Source organism: Arvicola amphibius, chromosome 4 (assembly GCF_903992535.2).
Source record: "Arvicola amphibius chromosome 4, mArvAmp1.2, whole genome shotgun sequence".
NCBI lineage: Eukaryota > Metazoa > Chordata > Mammalia > Rodentia > Cricetidae > Arvicola > Arvicola amphibius.
Genome location: NC_052050.1, coordinates 59,152,332 through 59,168,239, shown reverse-complemented (window position 1 = coordinate 59,168,239; position 15,908 = coordinate 59,152,332). Strand labels below are relative to the sequence as shown.

Here is a 15,908-nt window from a genome sequence, read left to right as displayed (position 1 = left end):
TATAAAAGATAAATTTATATTTTCCAACTGTCATCATACCGATCATAGAGATTTTTTTCTCTTCTCCGTGTGTCTCTCTTGGTCACTCTTCCTCCTTATTCTTTGAGGCACAGTCTCTCAATCAGATCCAGAAATTACCTGCTTGCTAGGGAGAAGCAGGGGGGAATTTCCTTTGTCTGCTTTCCAAGGCTGGGATTACAGGTAGGTCACCAAAACTACCCAGCATTTTTGTGGGTTCTGGGGATCTGAACTCCAGTACTCAGGCTCACCTGACAAGCACTTTAACTGTTGAGCCATCCCCCAGGTTCCAATGCAGAGACTGTTTGTTTATTTACTTACTTATATTATTTATCTATTTATTTATTTTGATTTTTCAGGACAGAGTTTCACTGTATAGCATTGGCTGTCCTGGGACTCACTCTGTCCACCAGGTTGACTTCAAAGTCACAAAAATCAACCTGCCTCTGCCTCCTGAGTGCTGGAATTAAAGGTTTGCATCATACTGTCTGGCCAATACAGAGATTTTTAAGATGAAGTCAGGAGTAGGATACAGTACAAAGGTTAGAGTATGTCCTATAATCAGCTTAAAAGCACTGTTATCATGACTCTGTACTCCTTGAGAGTTTGCACTATCCAATTTGTTACAGGGAAAATCAGCTTAAAGATGATTGCATTCAATTTTCCTCACCCAAAGGGGATGGTGAGTAAGGCCTGGAAGAGCCAGTCGAGAGTCTTCGTCCTCCTGTCTGCACTGTGTCTGCTGGTACAGGAGAGCAGGACCCGACCCGGAGGAAGCCCATAGGGCTGGTGTTAGACCTTCGTACCACTGCAGATCTGAAAAGAAAAAAAGAGAATTATTTCCCATCTGATAGGACCCAGAACAGAACTTTATTTCTGACAACTCCCAACAGCACTCCATGTAGAATAGTTTTTAAACATGTAACACATAATGGTTACAAGAAACAAAAATAAAAAATGTAAAATGAGCCAGGTGTGATGGCATATGCCTTTAATTCTAAAACTTGGGAGGCTGTGGCAGGTGGAATGAGTTCCATGACAGCCTGGTCTACATAGAGAGTTTCAGGACTACGTGACAAGATCTGGTCTCCGGAAAAAAAAAAAAAGTAGTAGTAAAATGATAGTTTCCACTCTATTCTTCCTCTTAATCCTTCATGCTTCTCCACTATTCTTAGTCTCTGGTGTATCCTTCCAGAGTTCACTAATGCCCTGAATTCATAACATCACTATCAGCTTTTAACCACTGAGTAATACGTGACATACTAACCACTGTCAATCTGACTCAGGTCCAGTTTCTTTTATCCTCTGAAAAACTACTTAGTTTCCAGACAGCTTTTATTAACTTCTATAGATTGTTACTTATTATATATAAACACATTTTTTAAATTAAAAAATAATGAACGTATTATGTTTAACCTGAGATTACAAAAGGTAAATATATTTTCCAAGAAAGTATTTTAAAGGGAAGTATGGTATTTTACACTTTTGAAAAATCTCTAATACCCTGCTTAATAGGAGACATTTGAATTTTTATAATTGTTTCTGCAATCAAGTTGTTATTCACTATGTTATTTTGGGTGAAGTATATGAAGAAGACAAATTTACACAGGTATGTCCTAGAAAAGCAAAAATATTTTGGTAGCCTTTTCAAGACAACAGTGATACTCTTCTTTGATACTAAGCAAGCAGTGATATCTAAAGAGTTAACCACAACATGAAACTATCCATGAATATTGTGCTCTAACATTAAAGTTCATTCTTCTGAAAAGTATTGGCTCTTTGAATAAATTTGTGCACCATTTTTAAAACAATTTGGACAACATAGTTTCACTGACTATGCAGATAACCCAAATATTGACAATTACACAACAAAGGGCCACATTCGTACCAAAATGTCACGCTATGGAGCTGAAAAGATAGCTCAGTGGTTTAGTGCATTGTTTGCTCTTGCTGAGGACAGGAGTTCAAGTATAAGCACCCACATGGTAGCTCACAACCATCTGTAACTCCAGTTCTAGGGGATCCAACACCTTCACTCTAGCCTGACCTCTAAGGATATCTAGGCTCATAAGTGGGGCACAAGCATACATGTAGGCATAACATTCACACGCATAAAATAAAATAAATCTAAAAAAATGTCACCATCAATAATACAGAAATATCAGAGCAAAAACTAATAATACCTGTTAGCATTATAGTGGTGAGTATGTTTTCCAGAGGTCTGGTTTTGTTTGAAAACTCATTATTGTTTTAATCCTCATTGTTTTCTTCCAAGTAGAAAAACTTAGTTCATTTCTGACAAAATGGCTGCTCTACTCCCATACCATAGTTTGTCATTCTTTAAAATAAAGAGTGCTCAGTGAAAAGGGGGCTAGTTTATCTGGCAGTCCAATCATGCAGTGTTTAACCTAAGGCAAGTAAGTATCTAATATACTACAAATGTGCTTTATTAGCATACTGGGTAGCCTACTAATCCTAGGGTTGTGATTTTTCAAAGACTAGCTTTTGCTGAGTTGTTGAGGATATTCTTCATATGTGTTTGTAAGGATCACAAAGACTAACAGTACACTTATAAGTCATTACCTTATTCATGTTAGGATATAAGCAGTTTTGTTCATTTTTGCTTTCTTCACCATTAATGCATATATCAACACACTGAGAAAAGCAAACTATATTTTAGGCTTATTATTAAGCAGTTTTGACTATGAGCTCTATGAAGAGATCTAAAAACAACACTCTTTGATTTTGGAGACAGGGTTTCTTTGTGTTAACAGCCCTGACTGTTCTGAAACTCACTTTGTAGACCAGGCCGGCCTTGAACTCACAGAGATCTGATTGCCTCTGCCTCCTGATTGCTGGGATTAAGGGACTGTACCATCATTGCCTGACTAAAAAAAAATCACACTTTTTTCATTTTATATTATAACTTGTAAACTTTGTTGTGTCAGACTTAGCTTCCTTACTCATTTGGAATAGAATGTGCATAGCTTTCTATTGTCATAGATGGACTACAAAAATCAGCATGGAAACACTGGTGGACACAGCTTATTTCTCACCTTTTGGTATTGTAACAATAAGCTATGTCATATACAAAGACTGTTTATGGAGAATATGTATTTGACTATGTACACATACATTAATAACAAGTTACCAGAATTGCAGTGTTATCTCCTCCTTCCATGCTAACCTGATTTCTCTGAGATTTAGGCCTCCATTGGGTGCAATGATTTCTGTTGTCAGAATCCTGATTACATGCACAGTTCTGCTGTGAGGAAGTAGAATTCTTCCATCATCTTTGTTTTCTAGAAATTTAGTGACATCTGTCACTATGGAATATTTTATTATTTTATGTGGAGTTAGTCTTTTTACTATTACCTTGGGGTGTGTGTGTGTGGTATCAGATGTAGAACAAGTACACAAGACATATAAAAAATTGGCTGAAACTGAAAGTCTTTTTCCTTATTTTCTCTTTTGAGACAGAGAGATTCACTGTACCCCAGAGTAGCCTCAAATTGTCAATCTTCCTGCTTTGGTCTCTCAAGTGATGGGATTACAGTCATGAGCCAACACACCAGAAATACTATTTATTAAACAAGTTCTTTCTTTTTTTCTGGTTTTATTTTGAGATAGGGTCTCACTGTGTAGCTCTGGCTGGCCTGGAGCCTAATATGCAGCCCAGGCTGGCCTTGAACTCAAGAGTTCCATTTGCCTCTTTTTTCCCCCAGAGTTAAAGGGTGTGTGCCACCAAAACTGGCTGTTTTTTTGTTGTTGTTCGTTTTGTGGGTTTTTTAAAAAATTTTTAAATTGATTTTATTGAGCTCTACATTTTTCTCTGCTCCCCTCCCTGCCTCTCCCCTCCCCTTCAACCCTTTCCTATGGTCCCATGCTCCCAATTTACTCAGGAGATATTGTCTTTTTCTACTTCTCATGTAGATTAGATCCATGTATGTCTCTCTCTTAGGGCCCTCATTGTTGTCTATGGTTTTGTGTTTTGAGACAAGAGCCCATATAGCTTGGGATGGCATTGAAATTACTATAGTTAGGACAGATTTGAATTTCTGATCTGCTTTCACCTCTCAAGGGCTAGGTTTACAGGAATGCACCATCTTGCCTAGTTTATACAGTGTTTGGGATTGAATGAAGGATTGAATTGTGCATGGTGGTGGGTAAACATTCTGTAACTGAGATACATTACCAGCCCAAGTTCTTTCTCAGTAATTATATTCTTAACAAATACATGTGTGTAATGTTAAACACAAATAAACTTTGAGTATCAATAACAACAACAAAACCTATTAAAAAATAAAAAGAAAAAAGACACTGGCTTACCTTGGAGAACCATGTGGATTTGTGCCAGAGCTGGCAGTGGATATAAGATTCTGCTCTATGCGCTGATAATTCCTTACTTGAGTAGGAACTGGAATTGGGGCTGTTTCACTGTGAGGTGACACAGTAGGTTGATACTGCCTGCCACCATAATTTAAGAAAGAAATAGTAGTCAGACTAATTTTCTTTCAGTTGACCTATTAGCTATATTTAGAGAAAATTCTAGAAAGCTAAGTGATCACTTTTAAATGTGAATAAACAATATCCTGTTTAAAAAAACATATGTAGCCAGAACTCATATCTGTCAAGAACACTCCTACACTCCTGATAGCCTGGTGGTGGTGGTGCACGCCTTTAATCCCAGTACTCAGGAGGCAGAGGCAGGTGGATCTCTGTGAGTTTGAGGCCAGCCTGGTCTACAAGTTCCAGGACTGCCAGGGCTACACAGAGAAACCCTGTCTTGGAAAAAAAAGGGTGGGGTGGGGGGGAGAAAGAGGTAAACTCCCAGGAAATGGGGGAAATCAGCTGCAATACCTGTCACTGTACTGAGCACCAGGGCTAATCAGGCTGCATAACAAGGAGAATATATTCAACTTACTGCACTATAAGCTTTGACATAATTAAGAATAGAATTTATGGATTTGTTATCATAATTGAAATTTGTTTTAATGGGTTTAGTGACACAGACCGGTAATCCTAGCTACTTAGGAAACTGAGACAAGGTTTCTAGTTCAAGGTCTGCCTGGGTAAAGCAGAAACTGTCTTGAAATAAAACCCAGAAAACAAGCTAGGAATACAGCTCAGGGGCACAGAATTTGCCTAGCATGTGCAAGACTCCACATTTAATCTCCAGCACTGCAAATACACACATAAACACAAAGTTGTGGAGGCCTGAAAATGTGAGCCTATTTCCACATTGATCAAAGGTCCGAGAGTTCGAACTTACCTCTAGTCCTTCAAAGTTATTATGTTACTTCAAATAAAGGTCCCACCTAGACTTCGAACACAGAGTTCTCTCTCAAGGTTATCCTTAAGAGGTGTGGTGAATAGCCAGACCTTGAATTTCAGGAATAGAGAAGTAGATATGTTTCTACCTCAAACAAAAGTCTGAGAATCCAACTAAGTACCAGTTCCCTTAAGGAGATAACTTTGGATTCCAAACAGGCAGTGGTTTGCTTACAGAATGTTTTAGTGTGAGGGTGACTTGTTCTAGCAACACAATGTTTAACTATGGATGTAGCCCGCAACCTTCAATTGGTATGTTCATTTCCCTATATCGTGTTAATGTAGTTTTTTGTCCTACCTTTTGGGTTCAGGGGTATTTTAAGCAGTTGGAAATTAAACACAGGTGAATTTTCAGTACTCACTGGAATTCCCTCCTGATATAATCCTATATGTTTCTCTGTTTTATTATTTTCATTTGCATCTTCATATTCTTCTTATTAATTAATTTATTTATTTTGGATTTTTGAGACAGGGTTTCTCTGTAGTTTTTTGGTGCCTGTCCTGGAACTAGCTCTTGCAGACCAGGCTGGCCTCGAACTCACAGAGATCCACCTGCCTCTGCCTCCCGAGTGCTGGGATTAAAGGCATGCACCACCACAGCCCGGGCTGCGTCTTCATATTCTTTATTATATTTCTAAATCCCTATGCCTCTATCCTGGCAAGAGGTATTTTTTGTCGAGGTTGGTTCCTGACATAAAGTAAAAGTATTATTTTTTTCTTTTAAAAAATAAATTGTAAGCTTTTCCTAGTAGTGCAAGCCTGTTCAAGAGACTAAGACAGGAGAACTGCAAATTCAAGGTCATCTTGGGCTTCTGTGAGTTCAAGGTCAGCCTAGGCAATTTAGCAAAATGCTATCACAAAATAAGAAAAAAAAGGTAATGGGTTGGGTACACAATTCAATAGGAATGCTTAGGTAGCATGTCTGAGGTGCTAGGTTCAACCCCCATACTCAAAACAAATGAATAGAACGAAAACAAAAAAAAAAACCCAAAATAGTATGTATGCATGTTAAACACATAAATGTATACATGTGTAAATTCTGAAGCAAAAAGTAAATCAAGAACAAAATTTAATAAAGTCACAAAAATAACAAAATATGAAAAATATTTCTTAAATTAAAATGTGAACTTCTAGGGCTGGAGAGATGGCTCAGTGGTTAAGAGCACTGACTGCTCTTCCATAGGTCCTGAGTTCAATTCCCAGCAACCACGTGGTGGCTCACAACCACCTATAATGAGATCTGGTGCCCTCTTTTGGCCTACAGGCAGGATACTGCCTAAATAAATAAATAATTAAATAAAATCTTCAAAAAAAAAAAGTAAGCTTCTGATCACCCTGCCTCCATCTCCCAAGTGCTAGGATTACAATAGTGTCCCATGCCATAGTGTTTATTTACATGGTCCCACAGTGGGACCTAGGACTCTGTGCAAGCTAGAAAAGCATTCCACCAACTGAACACATTCCCCAGGCCCAAAATACAAAAACTCTTCTGGTAAAATATATAAACATACCCTCCACACATGAAGAATTCATTTGAAGCACGTCTGGCAGCAGTCCCCATTGGCACATCATCTGAAGAGAAAGAGTCAATTCTGTTATATCACATGCTTTAAAGAATGGAAATCTCTTCCAACATGATGATTTAGAAATAATCTGAAGGGCTGGAGAGATGGCTTAGAGGTTAAGAGCATTGCCTGCTCTTCCAAAGGTCCTGAGTTCAATTCACAGCAACCACATGGTGGCTCACAACCATCTGTAATGGGGTCTGGTGCCCTCTTCTGGCCTGCAGGCATACACACAGAATATTGTATATATAATAAATAAATAAATATTAAAAAATAAATAAGTTTTAAAAAAAAGAAATAATCTGAATACAACACAAACTTATCCATATTTTTGTTGGATTTTTTTGGGGGGGGGTGTCATTTGTTTTAGTTTCTGGATGAATGATCTCTCTACATGCGAATGTCCATGAACTCATTATGTAGACCTTCAATAAGTAAACCTACAACCTTTTTTTCTTTTTTTTTTTTGTTTTTGTTTTTGTTTTTCGAGACAGGGTTTCTCTGCAGCTTTTTTTAGAGCCTGTCCTGGAACTAGCTCTTGTAGACCAGGCTGGCCTCGAACTCACAGAGATCCGCCTGCCTCTGCCTCCCGAGTGCTGGGATTAAAGGCGTGCACCACCACCGCCCGGCTACCTACAACCTTTTCTGTTTCGTTTTTTTTTTGTTTTTTTGTTTTTTTTTTTTTTCTTTTTTTTTTTTTTTTTTTTGGTTTTTCGAGACAGGGTTTCTCTGTGGCTTTGGAGCCTGTCCTGGAACTAGTTCTGTAGACCAGGCTGGTCTCGAACTCACAGAGATCCGCCTGCCTCTGCCTCCCGAGTGCTGGGATTAAAGGCGTGCGCCACCACCGCCCGGCAAATGTAGAGAAATCCTGTTTTGTTTTTTTTTTGTTTTTTTTTTTTTTTTTGTTTTGTTTTGTTTTGTTTTTTGAGAAAGGGTTTCTCTGTGGTTTTGGAGCCTGTCCTGGAACTAGCTCTTGTAGACCAGGCTAGTCTCGAACTCACAGAGATCCGCCTGCCTCTGCCTCCCGAGTGCTAGGATTAAAGGCGTGCGCCACCACCGCCCGGCTTGTTTTGTTCTTCAGGTTGGCCTCAATTTACCACTTCTCTCTGTTTCCCAAGTGCTTGAATGAAGGGAATGTGACATCACTGCTTGGCTTTCTGGCTCGGTCTTCTTTACGTTTTTGACAGATTCACCACTCAAAGTTATAAGAACTAATTTCTCCTGATGAATCTGAACTGCAAGCCTGGGAAAGACAGTCCTATCCGGGTATTTCTAGGCTGTGGCTGGGCACCACCCAGCATAGCCCATGATCTTTTTTTGAGTTAAAGTTTTTTTATGTTGTGCTATGTTTGTGTATTTCTTCACTATTCCTTTCCTAGGCTTATGTAATTTTGTGTGTTTGTGTGTGGTGTAATATCTGTATGTTGTGTGTTGTTACTATGTGTTGTTGAGATGTGTCTCACCATGTTGCTCAGACCAATCTGAAAGTCACAGACTCACGGGTCTGTGCTGCCTTTCCTTCAGTTGTATCTGGGACTCAGGTATGCATCCCCATGCTGAGCTGGCTTCTACAGTCTTGGCTTTTTGAGACAGATTCTCTTGATGGCTTAGTGACTTTTACCACACAGTTTTGCATAAAATATATACATTGCATTATACCAGACCTGGTTATAAAACAAAGCATGGCTCAACAGAATGCCGGAGTGCCCATTCTCTTGTAAAACACCTCTATGAGATTTTGAAGCTTGTTGAATAAGACGTTCTTGTGAATACAGCAGCAGACACCATAGGCCATCTTCATCTTCTCATCTATCTTTTATATCATCAGTTCCACACAGTTCAGAACTCAGGCCCTAACACTGCTATACTTCATCACAGTATCCTACGTCATCCCATGTGATATTGAATAACAGTTGACCAAATAAATATTTCTTAAATAAACCATGCTGATAACCTGTACTCAAAAAGAAAGGAGAGTTACAAATATTCCTGTGAATGATCCTGATAAGAAATTGAGCACTGCATTTATTTGGCACATTTTGGGTTCAGCTCAGATGAACTTATAACCTAGACGTCAAAGAACTAGAATGCAGTGCAGTAATGTCAGGTAGGGATAGGAGGTCTAGAGAAACTAAATGAGGCAGTGGACAAAGAGCAGTGGAGCGAGACGGGTACCCACTTAAAGCCACAAACAGACCCTGTGCGTAAGGAAACGAGAAGAGGCAGGAATGGACACCCGAGCCTAGAAAGGCAGCTCAGCAATTAAGAACATCTACTATTCTTCCAGAGGACCCAACTTGGTTCCCACCCATACATCAGGAAGCTTACAACTGTCTGTTAAACTAGATCCAGGGGACCTAATACTCTGGGATGGCCTCCTCAGGCACTGCATTCATGTGCATAACCTTCTCCCACATATACAAGTAATTAAAAACTAAAATCTAAACAAAAATATATATGTATCATACATATACTTTGTTTTTTGTTTGTTTGTTTTGTATTTTCGAGACAAGGTCTCTCCTTAGCTCTGGGGCCTGTCCTGAAACTAGCTCTTGTAGACCAGGTTGGCCTCAAACTCACAGAGATCTGCCTGCCTCTGACTCCCAAGTGCTGGGATTAAAGGCATGCACCACCACCGCCTGGCAATATACTTTGTTTTTTGTTTTGAGTTTGAAACTATGTAATTATAAAACAAAATTAAATAAAAAAATTAGTAATCCCTAGAATCCAAAAGTACATATCAACTTGGTAACTTAACCACAGAGTGGGAAGGTATTTCAAGTGACTTTAGGTCTGGATAATTTGTATATCCCTAAAGACAAAAAACTCCAAAAAAGATCTCCAATAGCTTTTAGTAATTATATTTAAGTCCTATTTATATTATACTATGATCCCACACTAGTACTTTGAAACCCCAAAGACAGAAGGAGACAAATAAGAACCTGTACTTACACAGGCAAGGAGACAAGAAAGGCTTACTACCAGAGAAATGTTCAAGTCAGGACTGGTTTTGGTGCCATATTTGCTGGAAGCAAAGACCTGTATTTTGAGATCTGCATTTTGTTTACAGCCATCTTAAGCTCACAAGGTAAGAAAAATATTTACCTCTATCCCCTCTGCAGGGTCTAGGAAATCAACCTGGCATCTTATCTCCTAGCAGAGACCTGCAGGCACCAGGCTCTGGAGCCTATTAGCATTTTCCTTGGTTGGTCAACAATCACAGACCCTCAGTATTTACTTATCAGCTAGGGATGTCTCCGGACCTGAATACCAGCAGACCTGAGTTTCCTGACACCCTTCCCTTCCCCCCTTTGCCTGTTTGCTATATAACAGCCTCTGAGAGGGAATAAACTGGACGGCTTGATCAGAAATCCTGTCTTGCTGTCATTTCTCGGGTCTCTTGTCTCCTTTCATTCCTCTCCACTAGGTTTATCAGGGACCCCCGTTCGTATCCCGCTGGCCGGGATACATATTCTTGTATTTACCACCCACCTCCCGACACACACATGCACATACACACACTCAGGAAGGTAGAACAATCCTCTTGAAAATATGCCTCAAAAAAAGGGAAAAAGAACAAGAAACTGAGGGAGGAAGGGAGAAAGAGAGGAAGAGAAGAAAATAAATTAGAAAGATGATGGGTAAGATTAGGCTCTTTTTCATCTACTTGATCCAAGGAAATAGAATGGTAAATCTATTCTAAATCTATAAATCTATAAATCACTATACATCACAGAATCCTAAAAAGGCTTCAAATAACCAGCAATACCAGGTACATATACCTTTCAAAGTGGGACTAAAGACAGATTATATGAAAGTCTGTTTTAAAAAAAAACAGGCTGGCAGGTTGGCTCAGCTGGTAAGGACGCTTGCCACCAAGGCTGAGGACCTGAGTTCAATCCCCAAGACCCACATAGAAGGAGAGAACTGAGTTCTGCAAGTTGTCCTCCAATTGTCACAAATACATACACATACATAAATGCAATAAAAACTTAAAGCACAGCACACGCTTTAATTCAGCACCTGGGAGGCTGAGGCAAGCAGATCTCTGAGTTTGAGGCCAGTCTAGTCTACAAAGCTAGTTCCAGGACAGACAGAGCTACACAGAGAAACCCTGTCTGAAAAACAAAAAAACAAAAAAACAAAATTAAAGTTAGAACATAGTAAATAATAGCATATTAAATTTTTGATAAATGACCAGATTATAACTGTCATTATAAATGAGGAAAAGATGTTACTGTGAGAATATGGTTATGTTTCATTATAATAACCATTTTACTAGGTATTCTTACTATAAAAATATCCTATCCCTTAAATATAACCACAGAATTTATTTTAAAATATACAGAGGAAAAAGCAGATATAGAAGTCTTCTCCAATTTACTATAGGCAGCAATGCTCATCCACAACTAAGTTCAAGACTAGATATAAGTACTTGAGACAGAATCAAACTGGTCCCTGTACTACAGAATGCCACGAAGAATTAAAGGTAAAGCACTACAGCTCAAATGACTGACAAAGTAAGTTATTAAGTAAAATTTTACACTAACTCTCGAAACTACAGGCATTCATTATACACTAAAATACTATCAGGATTATATTCTTTAGGCAGAAGACCATGTCAGAGTAGTCTTCCCCAAAGGAAACAGTCCAATGAAATGCAACCCAGTAGAGACACTGAGGTAAGACACAACTTTCTTTTTTCTTCTCTCTCTCTCCTTCTTTCCTTCCTTCCTTTCTTTCTTCCTTCCTTATGTGTGTTGTTTTTTTTAATTTTTATACATATTTATGTATTTATTTATATAGTCTCACTATATAGCACTTGGCAGACGGAGGCAGTCAGATCTCTGAGTTTGAGACCAGCCTGGTCTACAAAAGCAAATTCCAGGACAGCCAGGGCTACACAGAGAAACCCTATCTTGAAAAACAAAACAAACGAAATCTTAATTGGCTTTATTTTCTACTGTAGAATTAGCAAACGCTTTCACTTTGTTCTATGAAACAGCATAAGTGTTCCACAGACTAAATAGTGGAGGTTGGTTTGAGAGTCAGAAAGGACTGGAGAAGAAAAACCAAAACAAGGAGCCATGGGTTATGGACAAGTCACATTCCTTGTAAGGTTTGGACAGAGTGACAGACCATAGGAAGTAATAACTAATTCCTTAGCATTAGGTTATTTCCTATAACTCTTTCTGTGCAAAGATTAAGAAGGAAAGGGAGCTTAATTATGATGGCTGTTATCTCTGTGATTATAATACTTCTGATTTCATGAAAGATCAGTTTCAGAATGATGCTGTGGGACTCCAGTGTACCGACTTCATGACTGCCCACTGAGCCCTAGTCCACAAAAGCAATGACTTCCTATAACATTTACACTTTTCTGCTGAGTTCTTAATTTGCCAGATTTTCAATTATAGGAGCTCTTATTTTACACTGCGATATTTCGTTTCTTTACACTCATGACTAAGGGGATTTATGAGGTTGAGGAGGTGTCTCAGCGGAGGCCCGGGTTCTGTCTCTAGCTCTCACACAGCCACAGCCATTCGTAACTCCAGCTCTCAGTGGTCTGGTTCCCTTCCCTTGTGGGTGCTAGGCATACAATTTGCCAGTCACAACATTCATACACATAAAGTAAAAATAATAAATCTTTAAAAATATAGAGAATTTAACTGGGGCTGGAGAAATGGCTCAGCAGTTAAAGAGGACCCTAGTTTAATTCCCAGCACCTGCATGGCAACCCACAACTGTAACTCTAATGCCAGGGGATCTGATGCGCTCATACAGACATATGTGCAGACAAAACATCAATTCATGAAATAAAAATAAATCATTTAAAAAATAATAGAGAATTTAAAGTGTTCAAAAGGAATTAAAGGTGTGTGCCACCACGACTAGCTCACGTCAGTTAAGACTTTTTAAACTGGGCCTGCTGCTAAGCCTGATGACTTGAATCTGATCCTGGGGATGTATAAAATAAAAGAAGGAAGGAGATGAATCCTGAGGGTTGTCTTCTGACCTCCTGGCATGCAGGCACATACACTAAATAATAATTATCAGATTCTTTCATTTATTTGATCTATAAATAAATTGCAAAAAAAATTTTTTAAAGAAAAGATTGTAAATTGGGGAGTACAAGAGAAATTAGAGGTACAGCCTCTTGACACAGATATAGCATGAATAATAAAAACCCAGAGACAGATACTGGGGGTTCAACCCGAAAACCAGAAAAGTAAAGCAGCCAAGTCACTAGAGAAGTATCTCTTCCAAGGCTGGGTAATCACCGACTAAGCTGACTAAGCCTCTTTCTCCCCTCCCATTTTATATTTCCTCTAGTGCTGGGATTAAAGGTGTGAGGCACCACCACTTGGATTTGTTTCTGCATGATCTTGTGTAGCCCAGGGTAACCTTGAATTCAAAGAGATCTGTCTGCTACTTGTCTCTGAAATCCTGGGATTAAAGGTGTGTGCCACCACTGCCTGACCTCTGGTGGTTTAGCTTTGCCCTTCTGATCTTTAGGCAAGCTTTATTTATTAAAACATTAGTATCACTATACACAGAGACAAATTCTGCACTCATATTTTATAAGGTACCCACTTTGAAGAAATTCTGGTATCTACACAGACATGTTGTCAGAATTCAGTCTGATAAGCCAATGGTATTGGGGTGACCTATAATACATTTTACTTGTGGTTTTGAGCCTAGCCTTTAATGGCTGAGCCATCTCTCCAGCCTGACCTTTAATACATTTTAAATACTGAAATTTCAGAAATAATTTATTGTAAATCAGTAGGGAAATAGGCAAACTGAGCTTTAGTTGTCCTGTAAAACTGAAGCATTAAAATGAACTAGTCACGCATTCAGATGCATAACAAAAATAGAACAAAAAATATAGAAATAAACACTGTATAACACTTATTTCAATGAGAGAGAGAGAGAGAGAGAGAGAGAGAGAGAGAGAGAGAAAGAGAGAGAGAGAGAAATACCATGTTTTATATGGGTTCAGGTACAGGTTAAAGGATCAAAACATCTACAGGAAGAATACATAACCTGAGGACTGAGAGGAACGGGACTTTAGATGTACTGGTAGTATTTGCCTATCTTTAGAAAAGTACTTCAAATAAATATAGCAAATCCTGACACATGCAGAAGCAGCATGTTACAGTGGTGACTTGAGTTTCTGCTGTACTATTTTGTTTGAAATATTTCTTTTTTTCCCCCAAGACAGGGTTTATCTGTAGCTTTGGACCCTGTCCTGGAACTAGCTCTTGTAGACCAGGCTAGCCTTGAACTCATAGAGATCCTCCTGCCTCAGCCTCCCGGGCTGGGATTAAAGGCGTGCGCCACCACTGCCCGGCTTGAAATATTTCTTTTAATAAAGAAAGCAAGTCACTGTACTACAGGATGATATTTAAAGGTAATCCTAGTTTTCACAGCACTGATTCTAAACTGCACACTTGCTGTGGTCCATGTTTTCCTCTTTGTTCATGCTGGGGATTATGATCTTGCAAACAAACAAGCAAGGACAATGCTGAGAAGAAGCATACAGTCACTAAGCGGGTGCTTAGTAATTTAAGCAACTACACAGACCTAATGCAGATCTCTTCTGCACACAGGAAGTACCAAATCTTGACTTCCCCTGATCCTAATCCCTGCACAACCACATCAGGGGTCTCTATCTTGTCAACATTTCTGCCTAACTTCTCTTCTATGGGTTTTCTGGCACTCTTCACCATTCTAATCAGTCCTGTCTAAATTTATTTAATCTGGACTCTGCTGAAGAGTCTTCTAAAGCTAAGTATGATGGTACATACCCATTATAATCCCAGGACTCAAGAGGCTGACACAGGGAGATTGCAAGTCCGTTGTCAGCATGGGGAAAATCCTGTCTCTTAAACAAACAACTGACTTTTAGATTTTTTTCCCCTCAAATGGATTCTTCCTCTACTTCATTTCTTTAAAGATACTTGCTCATTATGCTTGCTTCTCTCTTTCTTTTTGGATGTAAACATAATTTGAGATCATTTCTTTAAACATTTTTCATTACCTTCAGAATTCAAAAATACTATCTTACAGAAAATCAATTACTAAGCATATTTTAGAAAAGTAGGTATATAATTCCGAGAATTCAAAACAACTAAATAAATGCTCATTTGTAAAGGTGCCCTACACAATAAGTTTAAATATAGAGGTTTAAATTTAGTAAATTAAAAATATATAATGTGTACAAGTAGAAAAGATTCTCACATGAGTGGTCTGACGAGATGTTGTGTGGAACCAAAACAAAGTCATCCGTGTCACAAGAAGAGTTCTTGCTACTATTACTGGCAGAATCTTTGGACACCTGTAGATAGTTGGGAGGACCCAATGGTGGGGAGGATAAGTTTTCTTCCTGAATATGCTGCATATCTGGAAGGGACTAAAATTGACAACATAAAATTAAAACTGTCCTAATCATCAAACGCAAGTCAGAATAGCCTGAAGAGTACTGCTTTTGTAAAAATGGGAATAAACTTCCATCTAAGATATCACAAAAAAAAAATCTTTTAGAAAAGCAGTTTAAAATGTTTGCAGAAAGACTTCCGAAACATTATTCTAAAAATGATCCTTAAAAACACAGCATTTATCACATGTAAATATTAAACTTGCCTGGAGCTTTAGAGAAGATTGACTTTTCAATCACTGCAATTTCCCCAGTCCCAGATCATGGCCTTGAAAATCAGACACTAATTAACTATTTACTTAAGAGCTACATATAAAATGTCTAGTGACTTTGGACATAAAAAGTTCTAGACATACTAAAGAAAACATTGTACACAGAGAAGCAAAAGACCACATTATGTAAAAGAACAGACATACAAACATGGGTAATGTCTGTTAGACTACAAGTTTACACTCACAGAAAGATTTAGATAACCTAACATGGGTGTTTTCCTTTTATTTTCTATTTTATTTTTTTAAGGAGGAGGTAGTTTGTCTGTGGAAGATAAGACAAGA

At 38.5% G+C, this 15,908-nt stretch overlaps 1 protein-coding gene across 3 annotated transcripts in view; it reads right to left on the bottom strand.

Annotated features, from left to right (window-relative positions):
• The window catches only part of Ulk2 (unc-51 like autophagy activating kinase 2), a 77,915-nt gene that overhangs the window by 27,947 nt on the left and 34,060 nt on the right, over nucleotides 1-15,908 (bottom strand). The window contains exons 13-16 of one of the 3 annotated variants that reach the window (XM_038325931.1): nucleotides 15,159-15,330; nucleotides 6,861-6,921; nucleotides 4,348-4,485; nucleotides 689-834 (exon numbers count right to left, since the gene is read on the bottom strand). In XM_038325931.1, the coding sequence (XP_038181859.1) occupies nucleotides 689-834; nucleotides 4,348-4,485; nucleotides 6,861-6,921; nucleotides 15,159-15,330 (517 nt within the window). The remainder of the gene's footprint in view (nucleotides 1-688; nucleotides 835-4,347; nucleotides 4,486-6,860; nucleotides 6,922-15,158; nucleotides 15,331-15,908) is intronic. The other 2 variants (XM_038325932.1, XM_038325933.1) reach the window with 2 other exon arrangements.